At 50.1% G+C, this 25441-nt stretch overlaps 2 protein-coding genes across 3 annotated transcripts in view; both read left to right on the forward strand.

Moving 5' to 3' along the window:
- Positions 1-17607, forward strand: part of Myo1c (myosin IC) — a 23236-nt gene extending 5629 nt beyond the window's left edge. For both annotated transcript variants that reach the window (XM_010642164.3, XM_010642165.1), the window contains exons 2-32: positions 1118-1273; positions 1396-1511; positions 2209-2407; positions 2488-2568; positions 4166-4345; positions 4427-4525; positions 4925-5038; positions 5130-5201; positions 5613-5732; positions 5845-5927; positions 6148-6253; positions 6362-6442; positions 6663-6754; positions 9209-9303; positions 9380-9426; positions 9546-9626; positions 11801-11906; positions 11994-12111; positions 12831-12944; positions 13021-13097; positions 13448-13516; positions 13597-13681; positions 13778-13937; positions 14320-14403; positions 15103-15196; positions 15279-15334; positions 15477-15612; positions 15689-15759; positions 15840-15937; positions 16052-16151; positions 16596-17607. In XM_010642164.3, coding sequence (XP_010640466.1) covers positions 1118-1273; positions 1396-1511; positions 2209-2407; positions 2488-2568; positions 4166-4345; positions 4427-4525; positions 4925-5038; positions 5130-5201; positions 5613-5732; positions 5845-5927; positions 6148-6253; positions 6362-6442; positions 6663-6754; positions 9209-9303; positions 9380-9426; positions 9546-9626; positions 11801-11906; positions 11994-12111; positions 12831-12944; positions 13021-13097; positions 13448-13516; positions 13597-13681; positions 13778-13937; positions 14320-14403; positions 15103-15196; positions 15279-15334; positions 15477-15612; positions 15689-15759; positions 15840-15937; positions 16052-16151; positions 16596-16622 — 3117 coding nt within the window. In that variant the 3' untranslated portion in view covers positions 16623-17607. The remainder of the gene's footprint in view (positions 1-1117; positions 1274-1395; positions 1512-2208; positions 2408-2487; positions 2569-4165; positions 4346-4426; positions 4526-4924; positions 5039-5129; positions 5202-5612; positions 5733-5844; positions 5928-6147; positions 6254-6361; positions 6443-6662; positions 6755-9208; positions 9304-9379; positions 9427-9545; positions 9627-11800; positions 11907-11993; positions 12112-12830; positions 12945-13020; positions 13098-13447; positions 13517-13596; positions 13682-13777; positions 13938-14319; positions 14404-15102; positions 15197-15278; positions 15335-15476; positions 15613-15688; positions 15760-15839; positions 15938-16051; positions 16152-16595) is intronic.
- A 7627-nt stretch (positions 17608-25234) lies between these two features.
- The window catches only part of Crk (CRK proto-oncogene, adaptor protein), a 26363-nt gene continuing 26156 nt past the window's right edge, over positions 25235-25441 (forward strand). Inside the window, exon 1 of the mRNA XM_010642166.3 lies at positions 25235-25311. Coding sequence (XP_010640468.1) covers positions 25305-25311 — 7 coding nt within the window. The 5' untranslated portion in view covers positions 25235-25304. The remainder of the gene's footprint in view (positions 25312-25441) is intronic.

Raw genomic sequence — 25441 nt, forward strand, 5'->3', positions numbered from 1 at the left:
GGTCGAGGAGGGGGAGGGCCGCGGGACGAGCAGCTCCGGGGGACAGCTGAGAACAGCGGGACCCCTCTCCCTAGGGCAAGGGGGCGGGGACTGCGGCAGTGTTTGGCAGCCGCTTCGGGGAGAATTGGAGGGGGACAGTGAGGAAAAAGTCTGGGAGAGGCAGGCCCCAAGCTGGGAAAGGGTTCCCCCGGCTCGAGATCCGGGCTGTCTGTGGTCAGAGTAGACCTGGTTACTCCTCTGGGATCTACGCCTACCCCACCACCTCTTTACTGTCCTCTGACCCTTTGCATTCTTGGGGTCAATTTCCTGGCGCCCCCAGACCGACTCTGAAGAGGGACCTCAGCACTGGGTGTGGGATGAAGGTCTTGCTAAGCTTGTACACCTCCCCACCCAACAGTGGCAGCTGGGCTTTCCCTGGTGAAAACCCCCATCTCCTGAGACTCTGAGTAGAGAAGTTGTCTGTGAGGAGCCCCAGCCTCTGGAGGGGAAGGAGTGGCCCCATCCCTGGGAGGGAGGACCAGGGCTTCTAGGGTGGGTGTTAAATCTAGCTAGGAATGGAGGCCCTGGGGAAATCCCTGTCCTGGTGGGAGGAGCTCGTTTGGTCCTCAGACAACACTGTCCCCCTGGAGATTTAGGGGGTGGGAACATGAGCGATGGCTCCACCCTGCCCGCAGAATTCACTGGGACGTTTGTCCTCCAGAGCACCTGTCACACATGGCCCAGAGCTAAGGGACTTGATATCACCTGGTCTCAATTCCCTCCCCAGGAGGAAGCAACCCAGAGGGGGAGGGGATTTGTCCAAGGTCTATATAGCATTCTTTCTGCTGTTCAAGGAATTCCTTCTCAGAACCCACCTTTGTGTACATGAAACCAGCACCTCATAGGATTCTGTGGCCTGATTCCCATATCTGCTGGGTCCTGGTTGCCACTGTGTGTTGTGTTCAGGTGTGGTCTCTATACTGCGCCCTGGCCTCCCATTCCCCAGAACAGCTGTACCCAGAATGTTCTGTGTCCTGTGTCCTCATGCCCCTGCATTCCCTCTCAGTCCTCCACAAGTGGTGAGAGACGTGGCCTTACCTGCTGGCTCTGACCCTCTCCTATGGCCCATTCCCTACAGGCCCTGGGCAGTGACGGAGTACGGGTGACCATGGAGAGTGCCCTGACCGCTCGAGACCGGGTGGGGGTGCAGGACTTTGTGCTGCTGGAAAACTTCACCAGTGAAGCTGCCTTCATTGAAAACCTGCGGCGACGCTTCCGGGAGAACCTTATTTATGTGAGCCCAAATGGGTAGATGGGTGAGGCTGAAGGCATAGGCACAGGGCTGAGCAGGGGAGAAGGCACCAGGGTCAGGTGTCTCTAGGACAAGTTTCTGATCCTTTTTTCCTGACCTCCCAGACCTACATTGGCCCTGTCCTCGTCTCTGTCAACCCCTACCGAGACTTACAGATTTATAGCCGGCAGCATATGGAGCGATACCGTGGTGTCAGCTTCTATGAAGTGCCACCCCACCTGTAAGTTATCCCTTACCCCTCTCCAGGAGTGATCCTTCATCTGACCCTTTTTTTTTTTTGTACTGGGGATCAAACTCCAGACCTTGTGCTTCCGAGGAAGGCCTCTGAGCTAAATCCCCAGCCCTATGTGACACTTATTCTAAAGTGATCCTTCACCCTCAGTTCCCCATCCCCATGAATTACCATTCACACAGTAAGGAATCTCACAATCACCGTAGGGTTACCCCAGTCCCCACTAGAGATTAATCTCTCAACTCTGATCAGAACCTCTAGTCCTCACCACAGATCATACTCGTGACTTTTTAACTCCACTGGGGCATGGTCTCCCAGCCTTCACGACCCTTCCAGACCTACCCATGAGTGCTGCAGCTTCTCCCTTGAACACATCTCTGCCTGGAGTGATGCTCAGTCTTCCATCTGAAAGTAACCCCATCCATATTCATGAGGGAGTGCTAGGGATTTACCTCAGTGGTCTGCCACCTACTTTGCAAGTGCAAGGTCCAGGGTTCTATCCCCAGTACCGAACAAACAAACAAACAAACAAAAAACAGACATATTCATGAGGGTACCCTAATTCCCATCCTCAAGGGTATGCCCTACTCCAATCAGATATAGGAGTGGGACCCCCAGTCTTACCTCTAGGGCTCCACCACATGCAGTCCCTGGTCCCCTCCCCCTGACAAGCCTCTGCCCCAAGGTTCGCAGTGGCTGACACTGTGTACCGGGCACTGCGCACTGAGCGTCGGGACCAGGCAGTGATGATCTCTGGGGAGAGTGGAGCAGGCAAGACAGAGGCCACCAAACGGCTGCTGCAGTTCTACGCAGAGACCTGCCCGGCCCCCGAGCGAGGTGGCGCTGTGCGGGACCGGCTGCTGCAGAGCAACCCAGTGCTAGAGGTAAGAGGACAGTCACATCTGAGGGGAGAGAGGGTCAGAGAGAGAATGCCAGGCAGCCATCATAGCCCATCTGCTCCTAGGCCTTCGGAAATGCCAAGACCCTTCGGAATGATAACTCCAGCCGATTTGGAAAGTACATGGATGTGCAATTTGACTTCAAGGTATCTGTAGGTATATGGGGACAAAGGAAAGGACTTCCTATTCATTAGGCTTCATATTTGTTGAACATCTATTATGTGTTAGGCACTATTTCAGGTAGAGCAGTGAGACCAAATAGAAAAAAATTCTCTTGGTCTGAGGGTATAGCTCCGTGGTTGAACATTTACCTACCAAGCATGGGGCCCTAGAATGGATACTTGGTACCACAAAAGAGAAAGAAAGAAAAGTCCTGTCTCCTGGTGTGATAAATAGGTAATTCAGGCCAGGGAAGCAAATAAAATGAGGTAAAGGGTGAGGAACAATTACAATTTCAAATATGGCAGACAGGGTAGACCTCACTGAGAAGTGGCATTATAGTAAAGGCTTGACAGAGATTGGGCAGTGAGCAGGGCAGCTACCTGAAGGAAGGAGTCCACACAGCCAGGACAAACAGTACAGTAGGAGGGATCTGGTGTATTTGAATCTGGCAAAGCCAGCTAGACAGAAAAGATAGCAGTGAGCCAAGAAACAGGAACGGAAGCCAGGTGGTGCAGGTCCTTCTGGGACTTCACTTTTTTTTTTTATCAGGGATCAAACTCGGGACTTTGCACTTATGAGGCAGATGGTGGAACCATGGAGCTAAATCCCCGGCCCCACTTTCTCTCTCTCTTTTTGGTACCAGGGATTGAACTCAGGACCTTGCTCTTGAAGGTGTGGTACCACTGAGCTAATCCCTGGTTCAGGACTTTACAAGTTTTCTTTCTTTTTTTTTTTTTTTTTTTTTTTTTTGGTTTTTGGGGATTGAACTCAGGTCCTTGCACTTGCGAGGCAGGCAGCAGCACCACTGAGCTAAATCCCAGGCCCAGGACTTTACAAGTTTTTAGTTGTGTTTCTTGTTTGTTTTATTTTTACAATGCTAGGGATGAATTCAAGGCCTCATGCATGCTAAGTACATGCTGAACCACTGAGCTACATCCCAGGCCTGCAATAATTTTTTTTTTTTTAACTTGGAGTGGAAGGAGATTATCAAAGCATTTTGAATAGAAGTTTGTCATGATCCAACTTTCCTACTAAAAAGGTCACTCTTGCTGTTTTGTTGGGAATAGATGATAAGGGAACCAGACCAAGCCGGGAAACCGGTTAGGAGGCTGATGTAATAATGTAGGCAACAGATGACAGTGGCTCAAACCAGTGTGGGTACAGTGGAGGTGGTAAGCAATGGTTGGATTCCAGATGTTTGAAAGGTTAAGGTAGCAGGATTAGGTATTTGGATGTACAAAGTAGAAGAAAAAGAGGCTTCTGGGAGGACCACAATATTACTGCCCTGGACAACTATTGGAGACACAAACAGAAGTTAGTTTGAGCAAGGAGAGATCAGTAATTCAATGTCAGACCTGTTCAATCGAGACGCTTGTCAGGTATCCAAGTGGAGCTTCCACACAGGTAGAATCTTTTCGTTTCTTATATGAAGAAACTAAGGTCAGTGGGGGTATTATGTATGAGTCTCACCACATAGTTGGTGGCAGAGCTGGAATGAGAGGCCAGGCCTGCAGGAAAGCAAAGGGGAAGATGGACTCTATTCCCCATTTCTTCTGACAAATCCCTATGCTCTGACCACAGGGTGCTCCTGTGGGTGGCCACATCCTCAGTTACCTTCTGGAGAAGTCCCGAGTAGTACACCAGAATCACGGGGAACGGAACTTTCACATCTTCTACCAGATGCTGGAGGGAGGTGAGGAGGAGACTCTGCGCAGGCTGGGTTTGGAACGGAACCCCCAGAGCTACCTGTACCTGGTAAAGGTGAGTGGCTGTCAGGAAACACAGGTGCCACCCACGAGGCACAGTGCCAGAACTGGCAACCCAACTATGCCCTTTCTCCAGGGCCAGTGTGCCAAAGTCTCCTCCATCAATGACAAGAATGACTGGAAGGTCGTGAGGAAGGCACTGACAGTCATTGACTTCACAGAGGATGAAGTAGAGGTGAGGACTTTTCTGGAGACCCTTACTTTCCTCCTGGCACACCCCAAGATCACCTACTTTTATTATTTTTTATTTTTTGTCAGTCCTTGGAATTAAACCCAGGCCTTACTAAGCTATATCCCAGGCCTTTTCACTTTTTATTTGGAGACAGGATCATGATAAGTTAACTGCCCTGCCTGATCTTGAGCTTATGATCCTCTTGCCTCAGCCTCCCAGAGTGTGGGAGTATAGGCATGCACCACTGTGCCTGCCCACCTTCTACTTTTAAAACCCATTTCTATTTTGAGCCCCCTTCTCCCAAATACATTCCCATCTATTCCCTACTCCTTCGACTACCAACTAGTTACCCTCATGGGGTTCCTTCCCCATCTCTGGAACCACCCTCTGACTGCTTCCCAGGAACTGCTGAGCATTGTAGCCAGTGTCCTGCATCTGGGCAACATCCACTTTGCTGCTGACGAGGAGAGCAATGCCCAGGTCACCACCGAGAACCAGCTCAAGTATCTGACCAGGGTGAGTGCAGTGGGCAGAGGGCAAGACAAGGAGGGGGCATGTAGGGCAAGAGGAAAGCCACCCTCACTATACTCTTCCCCACTCCTGGCAGCTCCTTGGTGTGGAAGGCTCGACTTTGCGGGAAGCCCTGACACACAGGAAGATCATCGCCAAGGGGGAAGAGGTGAGGCCAAACCTTTGCCACAGGACAGGAAGTCCCAGGTGACCCCCACTGCCATCAGTTCCCCTTCCCCTTGTCTCCTCAGTGGTCCTCTCTGCAGTGCTGGAGGGACATAGGTGGCTCAGGGAGGCACAATGACCTGACCAAGGTCACACAGGAAGAGAGTGACAGTCAGGCTTGAACCAAGACTCCCACCTCCAGGAATGAGGCATCTTGTTCCTATGCCACCTTCTGGTGTGGCCCCTCTGTTCTCCCCTGGGGCACCAGTACTACCTCTACTCTCTAGTCCCCAGGCTTATTGGAGCTGGAAAGGGAGGGCGGTCAGAGCATCTTGGTCTTTTGCCTGAGTCTAAAGGGGCAGTGGGGTGGAGGGGCTCTGTAGTACACATCTCTTTATCTCACTCTATGTGACAGCTCTTGAGCCCACTGAACCTGGAACAGGCGGCATACGCGAGGGACGCACTTGCTAAGGCTGTGTACAGCCGCACTTTCACCTGGTTGGTTGAAAAGATCAATAGGTCCCTGGCTTCTAAGGTGAGCACTCAGTCCATGCTGCTTCCATGGCAGGCAGGAAGGGTGGACAGAGAGACCTGGGACTGGGAGTTGGGGTCACAAGCCCTGGGACCCATGCCCTTGGATGTCCTAGGATGCTGAGAGCCCCAGCTGGCGGAGCACCACAGTTCTTGGGCTCCTGGACATTTATGGCTTTGAAGTGTTTCAGCATAATAGGTCAGTGCCATCTTTACCCCTTGCTAGACTCTCCTCTTGTCTTTCTGTCCCAGCCCCTCTCTCCTGTCCTTGTCCCTGTCATTCCTGCCTGATGACTTCCCCATCACAGCCTGGGTCCTGCTGTGTCTCTTAACCTAGATGCCCAGGGACCCGCTCCTGCCCTTCCCCCACTTCCAGACTTGTGTCCCCCACTACTAGGCATTCTTCTGCTTCCTTGCAGCTTTGAGCAGTTTTGCATCAACTACTGCAACGAGAAGCTGCAGCAACTCTTCATTGAGCTGACACTCAAGTCGGAACAGGAGGAATATGAGGCAGAGGGCATTGCGGTGAGTGTCAGCCTGGAGTGCCCTGTGCACAGTGGGAAGCCAGGCATCGGGGCTCCCAGGAGAGGGTGCCAGATCCCATGATGATGCCCTCCTCCTCTCTCCCCACAGTGGGAGCCCGTCCAGTATTTCAACAACAAAATCATCTGCGATTTGGTGGAGGAGAAATTCAAGGGCATCATCTCCATCTTGGTGAGTCCTCTGCCCCTCCAGGCTTCATGCTGCTGGCCAGCTGGGATGCCATCCTCCTGCTGGTCTCTCTGCAGGCCAGTCCACGGTGGGTGGGGTAGAGCTGCCCAGTCTGAAAGCTTCCTGTGGGGCTCCCTGTACTCTGTCCCCTTTTCCCTCAGAAGCTTCTTTGCTCTCCAGCCCCTCCCCAAACACACCCCTCACCCTGTGCCCTGCCACCCAGGATGAGGAGTGTCTGCGCCCTGGGGAGGCCACAGACCTGACCTTCCTGGAGAAGCTGGAGGACACTATCAAGCACCATCCACACTTCCTGACGTGAGTGGGGCTGCTAGGCTGCTGGTACAAAAGCTCACTTGGAGTAGAGCCTGTGAAAGGTTGGGCTCGGTTCACAAAGGTAAACACAGCCACATGGCTGGTGGTGTAGCTCAGGGATAGAACACATGCGTACCATGCATGAGGCTCTGGGTTCAATCCCCAACCCAAAAACAACAACCACAGAGATCTCTAGGGCAAGTGCTAATTGGGGACATTTGCATAAAACTGCTGGTCCTGCAGCATGGCTTCCTACTTGCTCTTCTTCAAGGATGAAACTTGCTAAGATTTCTTTTTACTTCCTTATTTGGAAATTGCTTTTTATTTAAGGAATCTCCAAAATGGGGAAGGGTGGAAATAGAAAGCAGCACCTTTGTCCCAACTCATCCTGTGTATTTTGTGTACGTCATGTAAGCCATAGCTGCCCTTTTCCCTTTTTTGTTGCACAGGGAATTGAACCTAGGGCCTGAGCGACATCCCCAGCCCATTTTACTTTTTATTGTAAAACAGGATCTTGCTAAGTTACTAAGGTGCTTGAACTTATGATCCTCTTGCCTCAGCTTCCCAGATTGCTGGAATTACAGGTGTACACCACTGTGCCTGGCCCCATAGCCACCCTTTAAGGGGCTGTTCTTATTTTTCCCATCTAGCTGAGACTCAGGAAAGTGAAGTCATTTGCCCAAGGTTATCTTACATCTAGATTGCAGAGCTGGGACTCAGTCCCAGGGCTGTCAAATGCCAGAGCCCTGAGCATTGTTTGCTTAATAATATATTAAAAACTTGTTTCTGGTTATAAAAGTAATATTGCTCATTAAAGAAAAGTTGGAATGTTAGCAAAAGCCTGTCATTGTTAACAATTCCAGGCATTTCCTTCCTGCCTTTTTCTATACATTTTTTTTTTCATAGTTAAAGATTTATTGTGGCCGGGTGTGGTGGCACATGCCTGTAATCCCAGCACTCAGGAGGCTGAGGCAGGAGAATCATTGTGAGTTCGAGAACAGCCTGTGATACATAGTGAGTTCCAGGTCAGTCTCAACTACATAGTGAGTCCCTATCTCAAAAAAACAAGACAAAACAAAACAAAAAAAGATTTAAAAGATTTATTGTGTGTAAGGCTCAGAGTAAACTTATATCCTGAGTATTTTCCTGAATCATCAAACAAAATAAGTTACTCAAAACACTTTCCCCAACAGATCTGACCCACAGATACAGATCTCAGCCTTTTGGGGCCCCTGGCCAGTGCCAGCTTTAGGTTTCTGCTAGAATGACAAGACTTAAAAAAAAAAAAAAAGAAAAGAAAAAGGTCGAAAAGAAAGGCGGGAGAGGTAGCTCAGTGGCACTGCACCTGCCTGGCAAGCACAGGTCCTGAGTTCGATTTCTGGTGCAAAAAAAGAAAAATAATAATGAGGCTGACACCCACATTTTGTACCTTAAATCCTTGCCTGTGTCTCCAGTTAGCTGCTTGGAGTAATTTCTGTTGTTGTTATAGTTGTTGGCTGTTTATTTTATAGTGCTAGAGATTAGATCCAGGGCCTGTGTCACTGAGCTACACACCTAGCCCTGGAATAGTTCTTTTTTTTTTTGAGACAGTCTCACTATGTAGTTCAGGCTGGCCTTGAACTCACTGTGTGGCCCAGGCTGGCCTAGAACTCATGGTAGTCCTCCTGCCTCGGCCTCCTGAGTGCTGGGATTACAGGCTCACACACCACTATGCCAGGCTTGGAATAGTTCTTAAAAGTAGCAGATGAGCTAAATGCTATAAACATGCTTAAAAATTTAAGTAATCTGGGCCGGGGATTGAGCTCAGTTGTTCCGATGCCCGCCTCTCAAGCGCAAGGACCCAAGTTTGATCCCCAGTACCAAAATAAAAAAAAAAAATTAAAATTAAGTAATCTGCCAGGTGTGGTGGTACATGCCTATAATCCCAGCATTCAGGAGGCTGAAGTAGGAGGATCACCATGAGTTTGAGGCTAGCCTGGACTATATAGTGAGACCTTGTCTCAAAAAAACAAGAAAGGAAAGTAATTTGTTGGGGTTGATAGTGGACAGTTCAGTCTGAGCAGTCATGACCTGGTGTGTAGCAGTGAGAGTAGCCCTAACCATGTATGCCTTGTCGTGTAGAGGCCTAGCACCATGTGACCCTGGGCAAGCCCATCTACTTTTTTTTTCTTTTTTTTGGAACCAGGGATTTAACTCGGGTCTTCGCACTTGCCAGGCAGGCAGCAAAACCACTGAGCTAAATCCCCAGCCCGCCATCTACTTTTCTGAGCCTCAGTAATCTTCATGCAGTGGGGCTGATGGCCTTGCCCTGTCTGCCAGATGACACTTGAGTTGTGGGTCAGTCTGGGCTATGCCTGCTCCTACTGGTTGGCTGGTTCCTGCTCTTGAGGTCTGTTCATCAGGTAAGAATATGGCTCAGGTCTGCAGTCTGTAGCTTTCTGTCCTTGTCACCCCCAGGCACAAACTGGCTGACCAGAAGACTAGGAAATCTCTAGGCCGTGGGGAGTTTCGCCTTCTGCACTATGCTGGGGAGGTGACCTACAATGTGACAGGTGAGGATACTGAGGTTGGGTCCCTGTGGAGGCAGGAAAGTGTTTTCCCTCACCTTTCCTCTGTTCTATCCCTCAGGCTTTCTGGATAAAAACAATGACCTTCTCTTCCGAAACCTGAAGGAGGTGAGGAGGACACTGGGGAGGGTACAGTATTAGGGAGCACCAGTCTGTAAGCACCTCTGCCCAGGAACCTGTCCCGCCTGCTCCATGCTCCCATCCTGTTCCCTGTACTGCCCTCACAGACCATGTGCAGCTCGAAGAATCCCATCATGAGCCAGTGCTTCGACCGGAGTGAGCTCAGTGACAAGAAGCGGCCAGAGACGGTGCGAAGGCTATGGGATCCAGTTGGAAGTGGCAGATGTCTGAGCATGGACGAGAACCTGTGTGGGCCTGGGAGTTGGCAGTGTGCACATGAGCATGCGTGTTTATGGTGCCTGTGTGCTCATCTGTGTGTATCTGTAGGGAGCTGCTTGCAGGAGCAACTTGGCCATCTTCTGAGTATGCACCTGTGTGTCTGCCGATCACTTAGGTGTGTGGACCCATGTATGTGTACCTGTGGCCGTGGGGGCATCCATGTGTGTACACCTTTGTGTATGGGTGCTTGTATGTTCACCTATTCAATAGACATTTTAACAGACATTGCTAAGCACTGAGGATACAGAAATGAATAGATGCAGATGGGGCTGTAGCTCAGTTTTAGAGCACTTAACCTAGCATGTGTGAGGCCCTGGGTTTAATCCCCAGCACCTCAAGAAAAACAGTTGCTCTCACAGAAATGTGCATGGGGTGCTTTGGAAATAGAAGAGTGGGTAGTAAACTGCCTGAGAGGAAGAGAAGAGGGGGTCCTAGAAAGCTCCTGGGAAGATGGAGCATTTGAGCTAACTTCCTTGAGTAAGTGCTTTTTGGTCAGATGGACCTGTTGGGGGTCACTGTAGGGAGCAAAAGGGCCCAAAAAAGTCCAGGAGTTTAGCAGAAAGCCAAGTCATGGAAGAGAGAGACTGGGAAAGGGAGGTGTGGCCAGCAGTGCCAGATGCAGAACTCCTAGGAGCTCAGGGCAGAGGTGTAACTTCTGGACTTGGCAAGAGGAAAGTTGGGGTGGCCTCAGGTGCCAGGGGAGGTCAGTAGGGAAGTAGAAGCCAGAGTGCCAGGCTGAGTATGCTTGTAGGAAAGTCGCAAAAGCATGGATAGTACCCACCCTGGAATCCTCCCTGTCTCTGCTGCTTGCCATCACACCCTCAACCCACACCACCTCCTGGCCTCTGTTTCCCTACTCCAGTCACCTGCATATCCTGTTCTATCCAGGCCACTCCAGGAAGCCCACAGATTCATGTGTCCAGTGACCTCCCCAAAGGGGGCTTTTGACTGCCTGGCCCCGCTATCATCTTCCTTTTCCTTGCCTAACCCAGGACAGGGATCTTCCTCCACCCAATCTTCCAGGCCAATAACCTAGGCATCACCCGGGTCTTCACTCTATCCAGCTGCTGGACCTTGCTTGTCTGTTGGCTAAGTATTTTTCAACACCTTTTCCTCTACCCCTTCCCTGTAACCATTTCTCTAGGTTGGGTCTTGCTGTTTCTTCTCTGAGCCAGCCATCCTCATCCCTGTTTCCTAGCTTCCAATCTGTCCCACCTGACCCATCTTCTACGGAGGGGTGTGTGTGTGTGTGTGTGTGTGTGTGTGTGTGTGTGTGTGGTACCGGGGATCAAACTCAGGACCTTAGCCGGGACCTTAGCCGGGTGTGGTGGTGCACACCTGTAATCCGAGCACCTGGGAAGCTGAGGCAGGAGGATCGCTGTGAGTTCGAGACCAGCCTGGGCTACATAGTGAATTCCAGGTCCGTCTCAACTACATAGTGAGACCCTGTCTGAAAAAAACAAAAAAAAAACTCAGGACCTTGAGTTTGCATGGCAGGCTAAATCCCCCCAGCCCTTCTATAGACATATTTTAAGATGCAGTTCTCTGTCACTTCCTGACTCTAAATTCATTGGTTTGCTGTTTCCCTGAGGATAAAATGCAGTGATCACACTTCCCGGTGTGATCTCAAACTCTCAGCAATCCTCCTGCCTCAGCTTCCCAAGTGCTGGGATTACAGGCGTGTGCCACCATGTTTTATTAACCCCTATATTAATAGGAATAGATAGGGATTGTAAATCTGTGCTAAGGAATCTACTTCTACCATAGCCTTGAGATCCTTGAAGGCCCTTCAGAGCATTATACATAGATTGGTTAGATCTAGCAACATAGCCCCAAAATTCTAGGAAAAAGAATGGTTGCTAAAAAGTGATAGTAGGGAAGCTGAGCAAGATTTTAAGGTCAGAGTGAGGTTCCAAAGCTGGAGTCTCCAGCTCAGCCAGAGGGATACAGCCCCCTCTATTGTGAGGAAGGAAGTAAGGGCCAAGCCGAGGGGAGCCACCACAGTGGACAGCAGCTTTGGTGGGGGGTGTGCTGAGGGTTAGCCCAGCTTTGGCCAAATTTCCATTCCTTCTTGGCTTACCAGGTTGCCACCCAATTCAAGATGAGCCTACTGCAGCTGGTAGAGATCCTGAAATCTAAGGAGCCCGCCTACATCCGCTGCATCAAGCCTAATGATGCCAAACAGCCAGGTAAGGCCCCACCCATGCCACAGGGCTGCTGGGACTGAGCCACCTGTCACTGAAAGCCTGCTGACTACTCTGTTACTCTCCTCCCAGGCCGCTTTGATGAGGTGTTGATCCGGCACCAGGTGAAATACTTGGGGCTGATGGAGAACCTGCGAGTGCGCAGAGCCGGCTTTGCCTATCGCCGAAAATATGAGGCTTTCCTACAGAGGTGGGGCGACCCGCCAGCAGCCAGGGGAGGGAAGGGACATGGGAGCCGCCTGAGTCCCATGAGGTAGGACAGGCATTCACAACCACATGGAAGAGATGACAACACTGAGTGAGCTGCTGTGGGACCCACATCAGGGACCTCTTCTTACTGCAGGCCTAATGTCAGCCTTGACAGAACACCAGGCTCCCCCTAGGCCCTGCCCTCCCAGGGCAGCTGGTGAGGTGTACATGAGACATTCATCCACATGCCTGCTAGCAGAGATAGATGGCTGAGAACTCAAGAGGTGGGCAGAGTTTCTTAGAAACTCAAAGAGGGTATAGCAGTTTGGTGGTTATGAGTTGTGGGGCTGCGAGTCACTCAAGGTATGAGTCCATCCCTGCCACTTTCTATCCCTTGGCCTTAGGCAGATGGGAATACTTAGATTTCCACATCTTTTCAATGGGACCCCCTGCTGGGCCTGGTGGCACATGCCTATACTCCCACCACTTGGAAGGCTGGGGCAGGAGGATCTCTGTGAGTCCCAGGTCAACCTGAACTGCATAGTGAGACCCTCTCTCCCTGTCTCAAAATAAATAAAGTAAAATAGGACCCCCAGGCCTTCTCTGAGCTGTGAACAAGTCAGTGTGAGCACCAAGAAGGTGCCCAGGGAAAGCAGATGGGGGCCTCTGGGGAAATCAGCTGGGTTATGGCTAGATGCATTCCTTCTCCTCTGTCCCCAGATACAAGTCACTGTGCCCAGAGACATGGCCTACATGGGCAGGACGGCCCCAAGATGGTGTGGCTGTACTTGTCAGGCACCTTGGCTACAAGCCAGAAGAGTACAAAATGGGCAGGTGAGTGGTGCCTTTGCCTGGTGTCTGCAGGATATAGGCAGTGACAACAAGGATCTGATCACTGCTGTCTTCCCAGGACCAAGATCTTCATCCGCTTCCCTAAGACCCTGTTTGCTACAGAGGATGCCCTGGAGATCCGGCGGCAGAGCCTGGGTGAGGAGACCCACTCTTCCAGTCCCATTGGGGCCCATTCTGGGAGCAGGGAAGAAGTCATCAGTTTGGGTTCCTTCTCCATGAATTCTGCCCCCGACCGCCACCATGTGGCTCTTGCTCTTCCCACCTCAAGTCCAGTGCCTGCCGTCTGTCCTGGCCTCAGGACGTAAACCCCCCCACATATTCCCATATGCATTTGCTCCCCTTCGTTTACTCTCATTTGGTTTATTTGTCCTCTCAGAGTAGCTGGTTCAGCCACTTCCTCATTCATGCTGCTCATTGAGCTCTGACAGTGCCAGGCTCCCAGCTGGTGGCCCTGAGCTCTGGCCAATTGACTTTCCCAACCACAGCCACGAAGATCCAGGCTGCCTGGAGGGGCTTTCACTGGCGGCAGAAATTCCTCCGTGTGAAGCGATCAGGTTTGGGGGCTCTGGGATGTTTGAAGGGGCAGGGCCACCATGGTGAGGAGGTGGAAGTCAGTCATCTGTGGTCTCCATAGCTATCTGTATCCAGTCATGGTGGCGTGGAACACTGGGCAGGAGGAAGGCAGCCAAGAGGAAGTGGGCAGCACAGACCATCCGGCGGTGAGTGCTGGGATGCCAGGAAGGGTTGCCGAGTGAGGTATGTATGGGGTTTGGTTGCCTGGTTATCATCCCAACCTCATCTGGCCCCAACCTCAGGTTCATCCATGGCTTCATCCTGCGCCATGCACCTCGTTGCCCTGAGAACGCCTTCTTCCTGGACCATGTGCGCACCTCTTTTTTGCTTAACCTTCGGAGGCAACTGCCCCAGAATGTCCTGGACACTTCCTGGCCCACACCCCCACCTGCCCTGCGTGAGGTCTGTGGGCCCTTCCTGCTGAGTTAGGAACTATCAAAGTGCTATCAGAGGAGGCTGGGTGTGGTGGCTCTTGCCTGTAATCCCAGCACTTGGGAGGCTGAGGCAGGAGGATCACTATGAGTTCGAGACCAGCCTAGACTACATAGTGAGAACCTGTCTCAAAAAACTAACAAACAAATTAATATCAGAGGGCTCATATGGCCAGAGGGGAAGTAGAACTGGGCTTTGAAGAATGAGTTGTTTGGAGAGAAACTGGACTAGAAAGGCTATCCAGGTTGGGAAGTTGCTTATACAAAGGCCTGGTGGTGGGCATATGTTGGAGGTCCTCAGAGGGAAGGGCACCAGGCTGGATAGGTGCTCTGACCTTGCTTTCCTTCCCCAGGCCTCAGAGCTTCTACGAGAGCTGTGTGTGAAGAACATGGTGTGGAAATACTGCCGGAATATCAGCCCTGAATGGAAGCAGCAGGTGTGGGGAGCAGAAGGAAGCAAAGAGTAGGCAGTGGGGTTTGGAGCAGCAGCCGTCACATGAAGAGTGCTGGTCCTGGAAGCATTTTACCCGATTTGCCCTGCAACCTCAAATGGATCCTAGTCCCCCACTGATTCTCATGTAGGACGTGAGGCTAGAATAGATTATGAGTAGCAAATAGGGCTTATGGTGTGAGGTACCTTGATTGGTAGAGGCTGCCCAGAGCCCCATGCTGAAAGGGTTACAGCCTCATTCTCGTGTGTGGGTACTGTCTTCCATGGCTATGTAAACAGATATGAATGGGTAATGTGCCTTATATTTGCCAACCTACTAATGGAAGATGAGAAAGGACCCACCCAGCTCAGATAACCTGTAGTAATTTCTAAGAATTTGCAATCAGCCATAAGATCCCAGAGGCTCCAGGGCCTGATAGGAAGTCATTGTGGAGAATCTCTCCCAAAGTCAGGCCTGAAACCTGTTGGTGCTCTCATGACCCCTCTGGGAAGCTTTCTGCCTTGGTTGATGAGGAAAAGGATAAAGGGGAGGGGCTGGTGGAAGTGTTGGTGGCAGGGCTTAGCCTTCCGGTACTGGGACCACAGAACAGATGATGAGGGAGGCTGTCTCAGTTTCTGAGACTGGGCCTGCCCCCTTCACAGTCACCACCCCGTGACACCTCCTCACTCCCCTTTGTCTCTTCAGCTGCAACAAAAGGCTGTGGCTAGTGAGATCTTCAAGGGCAAGAAGGATAATTACCCCCAGAGTGTCCCCAGACTCTTCATCAGCACACGTCTTGGTGAGCCCCTAACTGTCCAGTCCTCAACACTTCCATCACTGCCTCACCTTCTCTGACCTCCTCTCCCCAATCTGGGTTGCAGGCACAGATGAGATCAGCCCCAAAGTGCTGCAGGCCCTAGGCTCTGAGCCCATACAGGTGAGAGCCCATCTGCAGTTCCTTGTTCAGCACAGTTCTGCTGCTCCTATCCCAGAAGGGCATGTGGTCAGGACATAGGCAGAGGCCAAGGAGGGGACCCTCAGCCCCTTCTCTGTCCTCACCCACTGCCTTCTGTCTGCAGTATGCGGTGCCAGTGGTAAAATACGACCGCAAGGGCTACAAGCCTCGCTCCCGGCAACTGCTGCTCACACCCAGTGCTGTGGTCATCGTGGAGGATGCCAAAGTCAAGCAGAGGATTGATTACGCCAACCTGACTGGTCAGACAGAGTCCACAGCTGCATAGGGAGGCCCCTGTGCTGACCCTTGATCCTCACCTCTGCCTTTCTCCCTCAGGTATCTCTGTCAGCAGCCTGAGTGACAGCCTGTTTGTGCTCCACGTGCAGCGTGAGGACAATAAGCAGAAGGTGTCCCTTGAGGACTTGGGAGGTAGAGGGGTCCTATACCTTGGACAGGGCTTGACCCCGCCTTCCCTCTGGCCCCCCAGGGTGATGTGGTGCTGCAGAGTGACCACGTGATAGAGACACTGACCAAGACAGCTCTCAGTGCCGATTGCGTAAACAACATCAATATCAACCAGGGAAGGTGAGGCGGGTAGGGGCAGTGAGTGGGTCATATCTGCACCTAGGGACAGGGCAGGGACCCAGCCTGGAGTATCTGCTTTTGTGAAAGCGTCCTCATGTGCTTCCTTCCCTTCAGCATCATGTTTGCAGGGGGCCCTGGCAGGGATGGTGTCATTGACTTCACACCTGGATCGGAGCTGCTCATCACGAAGGCCAAGAATGGGCACCTGGCTGTGGTGAGTGGGGCTGCTTCCCTGATGCTAGTCCAAGGCTGAAGCAGAGCCTCTGATAGCCAGGCTCTCATTGGCACTGTTTGGCCAAGCCTGGGCAGCTCACCCATGGCGTCAATCCGTAGGCTGCTTTACCATCACTTTCATCCCACTGACCTCCCACAGGGCCCAGAGAGGGGCCATTCAAGCCCCATGCTGTAGAGAGTCATAAAGATGGCAGCATAGGGATGTAGGGGAGACCCAGGGTGATTAGGGGTACACGGTAGGAGGAGAGGTCCACTCTGGCCAGGCAGCAGGTATTGTATGGGAGTAGAACCAGAGTCTCCAGGACCAAGGCCACTAGATAACCTCATCTGCAAGTGCCTGTGTCTAACCTGGGACTACAGATAGCCAGAGAACGTAATGGCTGCTTACCACTCACCACTCAGGCTTCTCCCTCTGTCCCTACAGGTGGCCCCACGGCTGAATTCTCGGTGATGAAGGTGCCCATTGGACCCCCTCCCAACTCCCAATGCTTTGCTTATCCCCTTTCTCCCTTCCCAAGTTCCAAAGACTCGAGCTTCCAGACAGGGACCCAGGGACACCTTAAAGCCCACCTGCAAACTCCTGCTTCCTGCTCACCCCTCTTGAGGGAGCAGCAGGGGGCGGGAGGTACTCCAGGAGTGGGCCAGGCCGGGCCACAGCAATAGGAAAGGTGAGGCCAGAGCAAGCCACGCCAGTCCCACCACTGATGCCAAATACGTGAGAAGGGAATTTTTGCTGAGGTTTTCTCTGAGATTTTTTGATGCTTTATAGGAAACTATTTTTTTAAAAAGCCATTTTCCTATCCCAAGACACATTGGATGTGTTTTCCCTGATTCAAACAGGGCAAGGAATGTAGCTGAGAGATTGGGTGGGCTGGGCTGTGGGGCCTTCTTCCCTGGCCAGGCCATCCTCTCCTTGTTCCCTTGGTACCTTGTCTGTCTTGTCTATCTGTCTGTCTGCCTGCCTGCCTGTCTGCCTGCGTGTCTCCCCACCTATATCTTTTGCAGCCCACTCTGACCTCCACCTGGGGCTGAGACCAACCTTGCCTGCCCTTTCTTCCTGCCTTAAAGTGCCCTTTTAGGACAGGGAGTGTAGCTCATTGGTAAAGCATGTGCTTAGCATGTGTGAGGTGTTGGATTTAATCCCCAGAACCAAAACAACAAACAGGAAAAAAAATGCCCTTTTATATCATCATCCCAGTCTTGGAGAATTCTGCAATGGGAAGGAAAGTCTTACACCATAGAATTTGGAAGACTTAGAACTAAGTCATCTAGTTCAGCCCCTTGCAGTTACAGAGCCAGAGCCAGAAAAAAGATGGAGGGGAAGCCCCAAAAGGTAAAGAGACTTGTCCAAGCTCCTACAGCAGGTTGAGACAAAAGCAAGACTCTTAACCCTTCCTGAGCACACTTCACTGCCACTCCCAGGGAAAGGGAGCCCCCTAAAACATAGGCCATGTTTTAGGTATGCATCTGGCTCCCTGACCAGCAATCACCCTTGGGGGCCAGCAGGTGGGCAGCACACTTGTGCCTGAGTCCCTGCCTTAGGATGCCAAACCCCAACCGCATACTTGGGACCCAATTCAAAGATGTAGGGCTTTGCTGGCCCCTGTCCCTTCTTGACCTGGGATCATGGGGAAGCAGCCAGCCTTGGGAGGCACTGCAGGGGCATCACCTCTTTCTGCCACTCCTTCCATCCCAGGGGGCCTGGGGGTTGCCAAGTTGCCTGTGCTCTCCAGAGGTATCAGCCCACTGCTGACACTTCTGAAATCCAGAGAAACACTAAATAAAGCAATATATGTTTGTCAACATTGTCTTCTTGTGAATATTAGGAAAGAAAAGAGGGCCCTAAAAGGCAACCAGAGACCTTGTCTTGCAATTTTTGTTGTGATCTCACAAGAAAGGGGACAGGGGCTGGCCGTGGTAGTACGCACCTGTAACCTCAGCACTCAGGAGGCTGAGGCAGAAGGATTGCTGCAAATTTGAGGCCAGCCTGAGCTATACAGTAAGTTCCAGGCCATCCTGAACTACATACATAGTGAGACCCTGTCTCAAAAAAAAGGTGGGGTGGACAGGACTTCTTCCCTAGAACAAAAGCAAGAATACTTTTAGTGGCTCCACTATAGGTTTGCTCTTTGACTATTAACCAAAGAGCTGCTAAGTCTGGCCCAGTGCTGTGGGCTGGGCAGCAAGGCACCCCTAGTGTGGTAGGGTAGGCACCAAGGACACTGACGGGTTAGCGTGGGGGAGGCAGGTCTCAGGGGATCATCTCAATTCTGTTGGAAGTGGCAAACCAAAATGGCTTGGGCAGAAAAGAGCATTTGTTAGTATTAGAAATTTAACAGTTGGGGCGGGGGATGCTTCTTGGTAATCAGTGTGATGCCAGCACTGTGAAGCTGAAGCAGGACGTTCCCAAGTTTGAGTACAGCCTGGGCAATTCAGAGACTTAGTGAAATTCTCAGAAGAAAAATTGACAGGGGTTGGGGATTTAGCTCAGTGCTTGCCCTGCCTGCCTTGCAAGTGCAAGGTCCTAAGTTTGATACCTGGTACTGCCAAAAACAAACAAAAAACAACCCTGTATAGGTGGAATTGTTACTGGGCCAGGGATTTAGCTCATTGGTGCCACACCTGCCTCAAAAGCACAAGGTTCTGAGTTCAATCCCCAATACAAAAAAAAAAAAAGACAAAGGGCTGTTGCTCAGTGCAAAGGTACTCATACCCAGTACCAAAAATAATAAAAGATACCCACATTTGATACAACTCCCCAAAATTTATAGAAAAATAAAAGCACCATAATATATCTACTCTTATCAGGAATAACTGCTTCCAAGAATTTAATAGATTAGATGCAATTACAACTTTATAACCATCACAACACTTCTAGCAAATTGAAACACATGTAATTGAATGTAATTGATATCAGACATAACAGAGGTAAGATGAGACACTTTTTGTAAATTTTTTTGAGACGGGGTCTCAATATATATAATTCAGGCTGGCCTTGAACTCACAATGTAGCCCATGCTGTCCTCAAACATGCAAAAATCCTTCTGCTTCAGCCTCCCTGGTGTTGGAATTATAAGTGTGTGCCACCACACCCGCCTCACCCACATGCACACAGCACTTTTAAAGAGTCTCCCTATGTTTGCCTAGGCTGGCCTTCTATTCCTGGCTTCAAATGATCCTCCTTTCTTAGTCTCCTAGCTGGGACTATGTAGCCTGTGACTCTTTTTTGTTTATTCAGTACTAGGGATTGAATTCAGAGCCTTCACACTGAGCTACATCCCCAGTTTTTGTTGATTTTTTTTTTTTTTCGAGACAGAGTCTAAGTCGCTAAATTGCTCAGTGGGATTCAAACTTATGATGCTCCTGCCTCAACCATGCATATGCTGGGATTATAGGCATGGTACTACTATGCTGGGTCCACTCTGTCCTTTCAAGAAATAATCAAGAGCCGAGCCAGGCGTGGTGGTGCATGCCTGTAATCCCAGAACTCAGGAGGCTGAGGCAGGAGAATCACTGTGAGTTCAAGACCAGTCTGGACTACATAGTGAGTTCCAGGTCAGTCTCAACTACATAGTGAGACCCTGTCTCAAAAAAAAAAAAAAAGAAAAGAAAAGAAAAAAGAAAAAGAAAAAGAAGAAATAATCAAGAGCCAAGTGTGTTAATGCACTCTTGTAGGTCCAGCACTCAAGAGGCTGAGGCAGGAGGAACACTATAAGTTCAAGGCCAGCTTCAGCTTCATAGTGACTTTAAAGCTAGCCTGAACTACAAAGCAAAACCCTATCTCAGAAAAAAGATAACAGAGGGGCCAGGGATTTAGCTCAGTGGTGCCGTGCCTGCCTCAAACGCGCAAGGTCCTGAGTTTGATGCCCAGTACAAAAAAAAAAAATTTACACACACACACACACACACACACACACACACACACACACACACACACACATAATCAAGACTAGTTTGTACCTCAGCTAACATCATGCAGGAAGCAATGCCTTCTAGGGGATATCTGCCAATTTAAGAGGCTAATTCTGGCCTTAATGAGCTTATGCCAGAAGATTCTTCATTTCTTCATTCAACAACCAATATATTTACTGAATGCCATTATGGCTGGGCTCTCTCTGCTAGGAACTGGGGATAGAGCAGAACCCCCTCCCCAAAAAAACAAAAGATCCAAACTTTACTTTCACGGGGCTTATGTTCCAGAGGGGAATAGAGATGACACATAAATAAGTAATACATATATTAGAAGAAAAAAGAGACACGTGCTAGGGAAATAAAGCAGAAATAGGAGAGGAGGCATTGTTTGTGTGGTTTATGATTTTATTATATGGTGTTTTGTTTGAGACAGGATCTCTCTATATAGTTCAGATATCACTATGTATCCTACGCTGGCCTTAAACTCAGTGATACTCCTGTCTCAGCCTCCTGAGAGCTGGGATTACAGGCATGTGCCACCACACCCAGCTGAGTTTGCAAGTTTAATAGGCTGGTCAGGGAAGGCCTCACTGAGGAGGGGACACCGGATGGAGACCTGAAAGAGGGCAGGAACTGACACCTAGATATGTGGGACAGAGTGGTGCAAGCAGAGGGAACAGCAAGTGCAAAGCTCTTGAGAGGTACGGGACTCAAGAGGAAAAGTCAGGTCAGTGGTGCTGGGGAAGACAAGCAGGGGAAGAGGAGGAGGGATCCAATTGCCTCTCACCTCCTTCAAATGCTCTTGACTTCTGCAGCTTTCATGAGGACAAGGAAATTGGCATCATTTCCCTGATTCCACCTCCAAAGGGACTTGTTTGATGGGGACAGAGTGCAGGGTACCCTGCAGCAGAGTAAGTAACCCTTTTTCAACAGCCTTCAGCACTGGGGATTTAGCTCAGTGGTTCTGCCACCTGCTTTGCAAGCACAAGGTCCCGAGTTTGATCCCCAATAACAATAAATAAATAAATAAAAGGACACTAGCTCAACAGCCTTCAGCCACGACCCCACTAGGAGCATGTCACTGACCTTTGTGGGAAGACTCAGCCTCCTGTCTGTCTCCCCAGCTTCCTTTGTACCCCCAAACCCTCTTTGGAGTCCCTTAACATGCTTAATGTCTGCCTCCAGACATTTTTGCACCTTTTAAGAGCGGTCCTTAGCTGTACACAGTGGGGTGTGTGTATAGTCCCAACTACTTAGGAGGCTGAGGTAGGAGGTTCTCCTGAGCCCAGCAGTTCAGGGCCAGCCTGCAAAAAATAGCAAGACACAATCTCAAAAAGACAGAGGGCCATATTCTCTGTCCCTTCCACTCTGGAGACCCACAGGGAGATCACTGGAAACCAGGAACCCTAAAACAACCCTGCAGTCTTTGAAAGGATAAGCCCACACCCACTGCTGGAGGATGAGATAATGAAGGAGAATCAAGGTGCCCTAATTCATATCCGCTTATTCTCTGCACCATCGGGTACTGAGTCTTAGGAAAGACAACAGATTCCCTGAACACCAGGAAAGTGTTGAAGGGGTGTGGACACTGATTTCTCTTTAGGAGAATGAGCATGCCTGGACTCTGCTCTACAGAATTCGTACTGTATAGGAATACAACGTTCAAGAACTACAGAACCCTAGTATTTCTGGGGCTAGCCCTCTGCATACCATACCTGACCACCTTTTGGGAGCAAAGCAGAGTCCTGGACTGTGAAGAGTCAAGAGGTAGCAGCCAGGCCTCCAGGTGGCCACTGGAAATGAGAGCTATGAAATGAGCTTAAAAGCTAGGAGATGAGTGCTTGCTTTGGCAGCACATATACTAAAAACCAGGAATGAGGGCCAACCCCAGAAAGAAGCAGCCCCACACGATGTTGATAACTTCCAGGGGTATCCAGGTGCCAAATAGCCGAACAGTCACAGGAAGACAGTGGCCCCTAAGATGCCCTCTTCCTGAGGGACAGGCAGGACCGGAAGGGCGTTCCACTCACTGTCTTGTGGCTGCAATTTCTGATCAAAACGTCTTTCAATTATTTCTGACTATAGACAATGTGTCACTGTTCTCTAATTATTTCCTTGTGAAATTTTATTTTGTCATGGAAATAAGAGCACTTTTTTACATTTTCTTTATTAATATCTACTCACATTACATTAAAGTTAAAAAAACCCACAAACTGTATGTGGGGCCAGGGATTTAGCTCAGTGGATGTAGCTTACTGCCTGCCTCGAAAGCACGAAGGCCTGAGTTCAATTCCCAGAACCAAAAAGGAAAAAAAAAATCAACAACAAAAAACTGGATGTGTGTGCGGGGGAAGAGATTTTCTCTTCATCTGGTTTCAGCAGTTTGACTATGTGTATAGAATTAGACTTCTTTGTATTTATGCTGCCAATGATTCGATAAACATCTTGATTTTGGAGAGAGGGAGGAGATCCTCTTCTCAGCAAAGCTGAAAGTGACAATGCAGGTGGGACATCAAAGAGGGGCCTCCCTCTGTTTCTGCACTCTCTTTGGTCAGGAGTATAAGAGGTGGAGGGCTTTGGTGGATTTTTCTCCTGGACAGGGAAACCTTCCATGTCCAGTATTTTCCCCCTCTTACATCTTCGTCTCCTTTTCTCCTGCCCCCATGACTGTCAGCACACACCTGTCCTAAGCAAGGAGGTCACTTTCTTAGTGGGGCAGATCTTGGATTGATCAGGGAACAAAATCCAAGGGGAGGAGAGAGAAGGAGGAAAAGGTAGGGTGGGCTTGCAATGTCCTTACTCAAGCGCATGCCCATCACTACCTTGTGGGGCTTTAGATGTGCAGATCCTCTGTGCTCTAAAGAAGGGCACAATTTTTTTGAGGGGGCGGAGGGTACTGAAGAGCAAACTCAGGACCTTGCACTTGTGAGTCAGGCAGCACCACTGAGCTAAATCCCTGGCCCCCTGATTTATTTATTTTTGCAGTGTTGGGGATTGAATCCAGGGCCTATGCATGCTAGGCAAGCACTGAGCCACATTCCAGCTCTCAGTCATGATTTTTTTCCCCTTCTCTTTTCTCTTCCTCCCCCCTTCTTCTCCTTGCTCTCCTCCTTCTTCTTTCTCTTCTTACAGTACTGGGGATTGAACCTAGAGTCTTTGAACTGAGCTTCATTCCCAATCATTTTTATTTTTAAATTTTGAGACGGGGTCACTAAACCTGCTACATTGCCCAGGCTGTGCTGGAACTTGTAATCCTCCTGCTTCAGCCTCCCAGAGTGCTGGAATTACAAGTGTGTGCCAACACTCCCAGTTCTTTTTTCTTTAACTCTGCCCCGCATCCTTTCCATGTGTTTAGGGGAGGAGGTTTTGGAACCTCCCAGGCAGGCTCTGAGTAAGTTCTGGCCTTGAAGCTTGGCTATCTTGGGATATGAAGAGCAGGTGCTTCTTTTTCTCAAAGACCCAGAATTCACACAGGGACAGCTTCTTCCGCCAACTTGTGGTGACACTAAATCAGGGTCTGACTGAGTCACCTACAGCAGGAAAAGTGCCCTCTTCCCTGCTCCTCTTCCTGGAGCAGGCCCAGGAGTGTGTGAGGTGGGTTTAGAAGAGCCAACATATTTATTAAACCATAATCCAGGGCTCACTATTTTATTTTATTTTATTTTATTTTATTTTATTTTATTTTATTTTATTTTTTGAGACAGGGTCTCCCTGTGTAGTTAAGACTGACCTGGAACTCACTATGTAGCCCAGGCTGGTCTCAAACTCACAGCGATCCTCCTGCCTCAGCCTCCCGAGTGCTGGGACTACAGGCTTGCGCCACCACACCCAGCAAAGGCTCACTATTTTAAAATGTAGCTTTCTGCCACCCTTTGGTACCCTCCCAATTCATAAATTTTAGTACAGGGCACAGAGAGCAAAGCTCTTCCAGGATTTGAATCCCACTTCTCACTCTGCAGCTGTGCCTCTCTGGAGGTCACTTAAATTCTCTAAGCTTCAGTTTCTTCATCTGTGAAATAGGGATAGTTGTTAAATGCTAGCCAGTAACATTGCCCAGGCTGAGGTCCAATTGGCAAAATTCTGTTTCAGCTCCCACAGGGCTGGGGGTACAGGACGAAAACTCCATTCTTACACCTCCTTCCTTTTGCCTTGAATTCCCTTCTCCACTTGTCCTCTGGGAAGCCACTTCTGGGAAGCTTTTTTGGACCCCACCATAGCATTTGTTATTCCTTTGTTATTAAATGTTTCCTGGTTCCTCCCACTGATCTCCATGACTGCAGTACTCAGCACTGATCACCCTTGCACCTGCTATGCAAGTGCGGTACCAATAACTATTTGCTGAATGAATCACTGAAAATATAAACTTTTGCAGGCCTGTGGTGAAGCTAGAGGAACCCGCAGAGAAGGAAAGGCAGATTTATCAGGAAGCCTTGCTAAGGACTCCAGCACTCAGATCACATCTTTCCTATCCCAATGGGGGGTGTGTGTGCCGAGTTTCGAACTTAGGACGTTGCACTTGTTAAGCAGGCTGAGGCACCACTGAGCTAAATCCCCAGCCCTCCAATTCTTATTTTTTAATTTTGTCTTCTACCTCAGCCTTCTTGAATGCTGGAATTACAGGTGTGCACCACCACGGCAGGCATTTTTGGCGTTGTTGAGGACTGAATCCAGGGCTTTAGCGCTGAGCTACATCCCCAGTCCCTCTTTAAAGTTTAAGTAATTATTTTACGGCGTTATGGAGGCCTTTGCAATGAGATATATAGCCAGTTCTTTTTTATTTTTATTTTGAGACAGGGAGGGTCTAGCCAAATCGCTAAACTGGCGGCGCACGCCTATGATCACAGCACTCAGGAGGCGGAAGCAGGAGGATCACTGAGATTTGGAGGCCAGCCTGGGCTACGTAGTGAGTTCAAAGCCAGCCTGAACTCATAGAGAGGACCTGTTTCAAAAACAAGCAAACAAACAAAAAGTAGGCCAGCCTCAGCGCGAACTTGCGATCCTCACCCTCCCAGAGTGTTTCTACTTCAATTCTTTAATTCCCTACCTGTAAATCTCGGGCCTTCCAGGAACCTGAAGCCTAGTGGAGAGGACACCAGGAAACAACTCTGAAAACAAAACTCTGAAGACTGCCGGCTGAGGCTCCGCCTCCACACCTCTAGACTCCGCCTCCCCTTCCTCTGAAATCCTGCTTTGGGCCAGAAGGCGACGCCCATGAAGCCGCATGCGCAGTACGTGAGTGGTCTCCTTTGCCCTTCTCCCTATGGTGGTCACCGGTCCCCTTCCCGGCAGCCTCCCTCGGGCAGGGAGTACGTCAGTTCCGGTGGGGAAGGCCCGCCGCCGCCGCCGCCATTTCGGGCG

The sequence above is a fragment of the Fukomys damarensis genome, unplaced genomic scaffold (genome assembly GCF_012274545.1).
Source record: "Fukomys damarensis isolate Sample0158 unplaced genomic scaffold, DMR_v1.0_HiC HiC_scaffold_13, whole genome shotgun sequence".
Classification (NCBI taxonomy): Eukaryota; Metazoa; Chordata; class Mammalia; order Rodentia; family Bathyergidae; genus Fukomys; species Fukomys damarensis.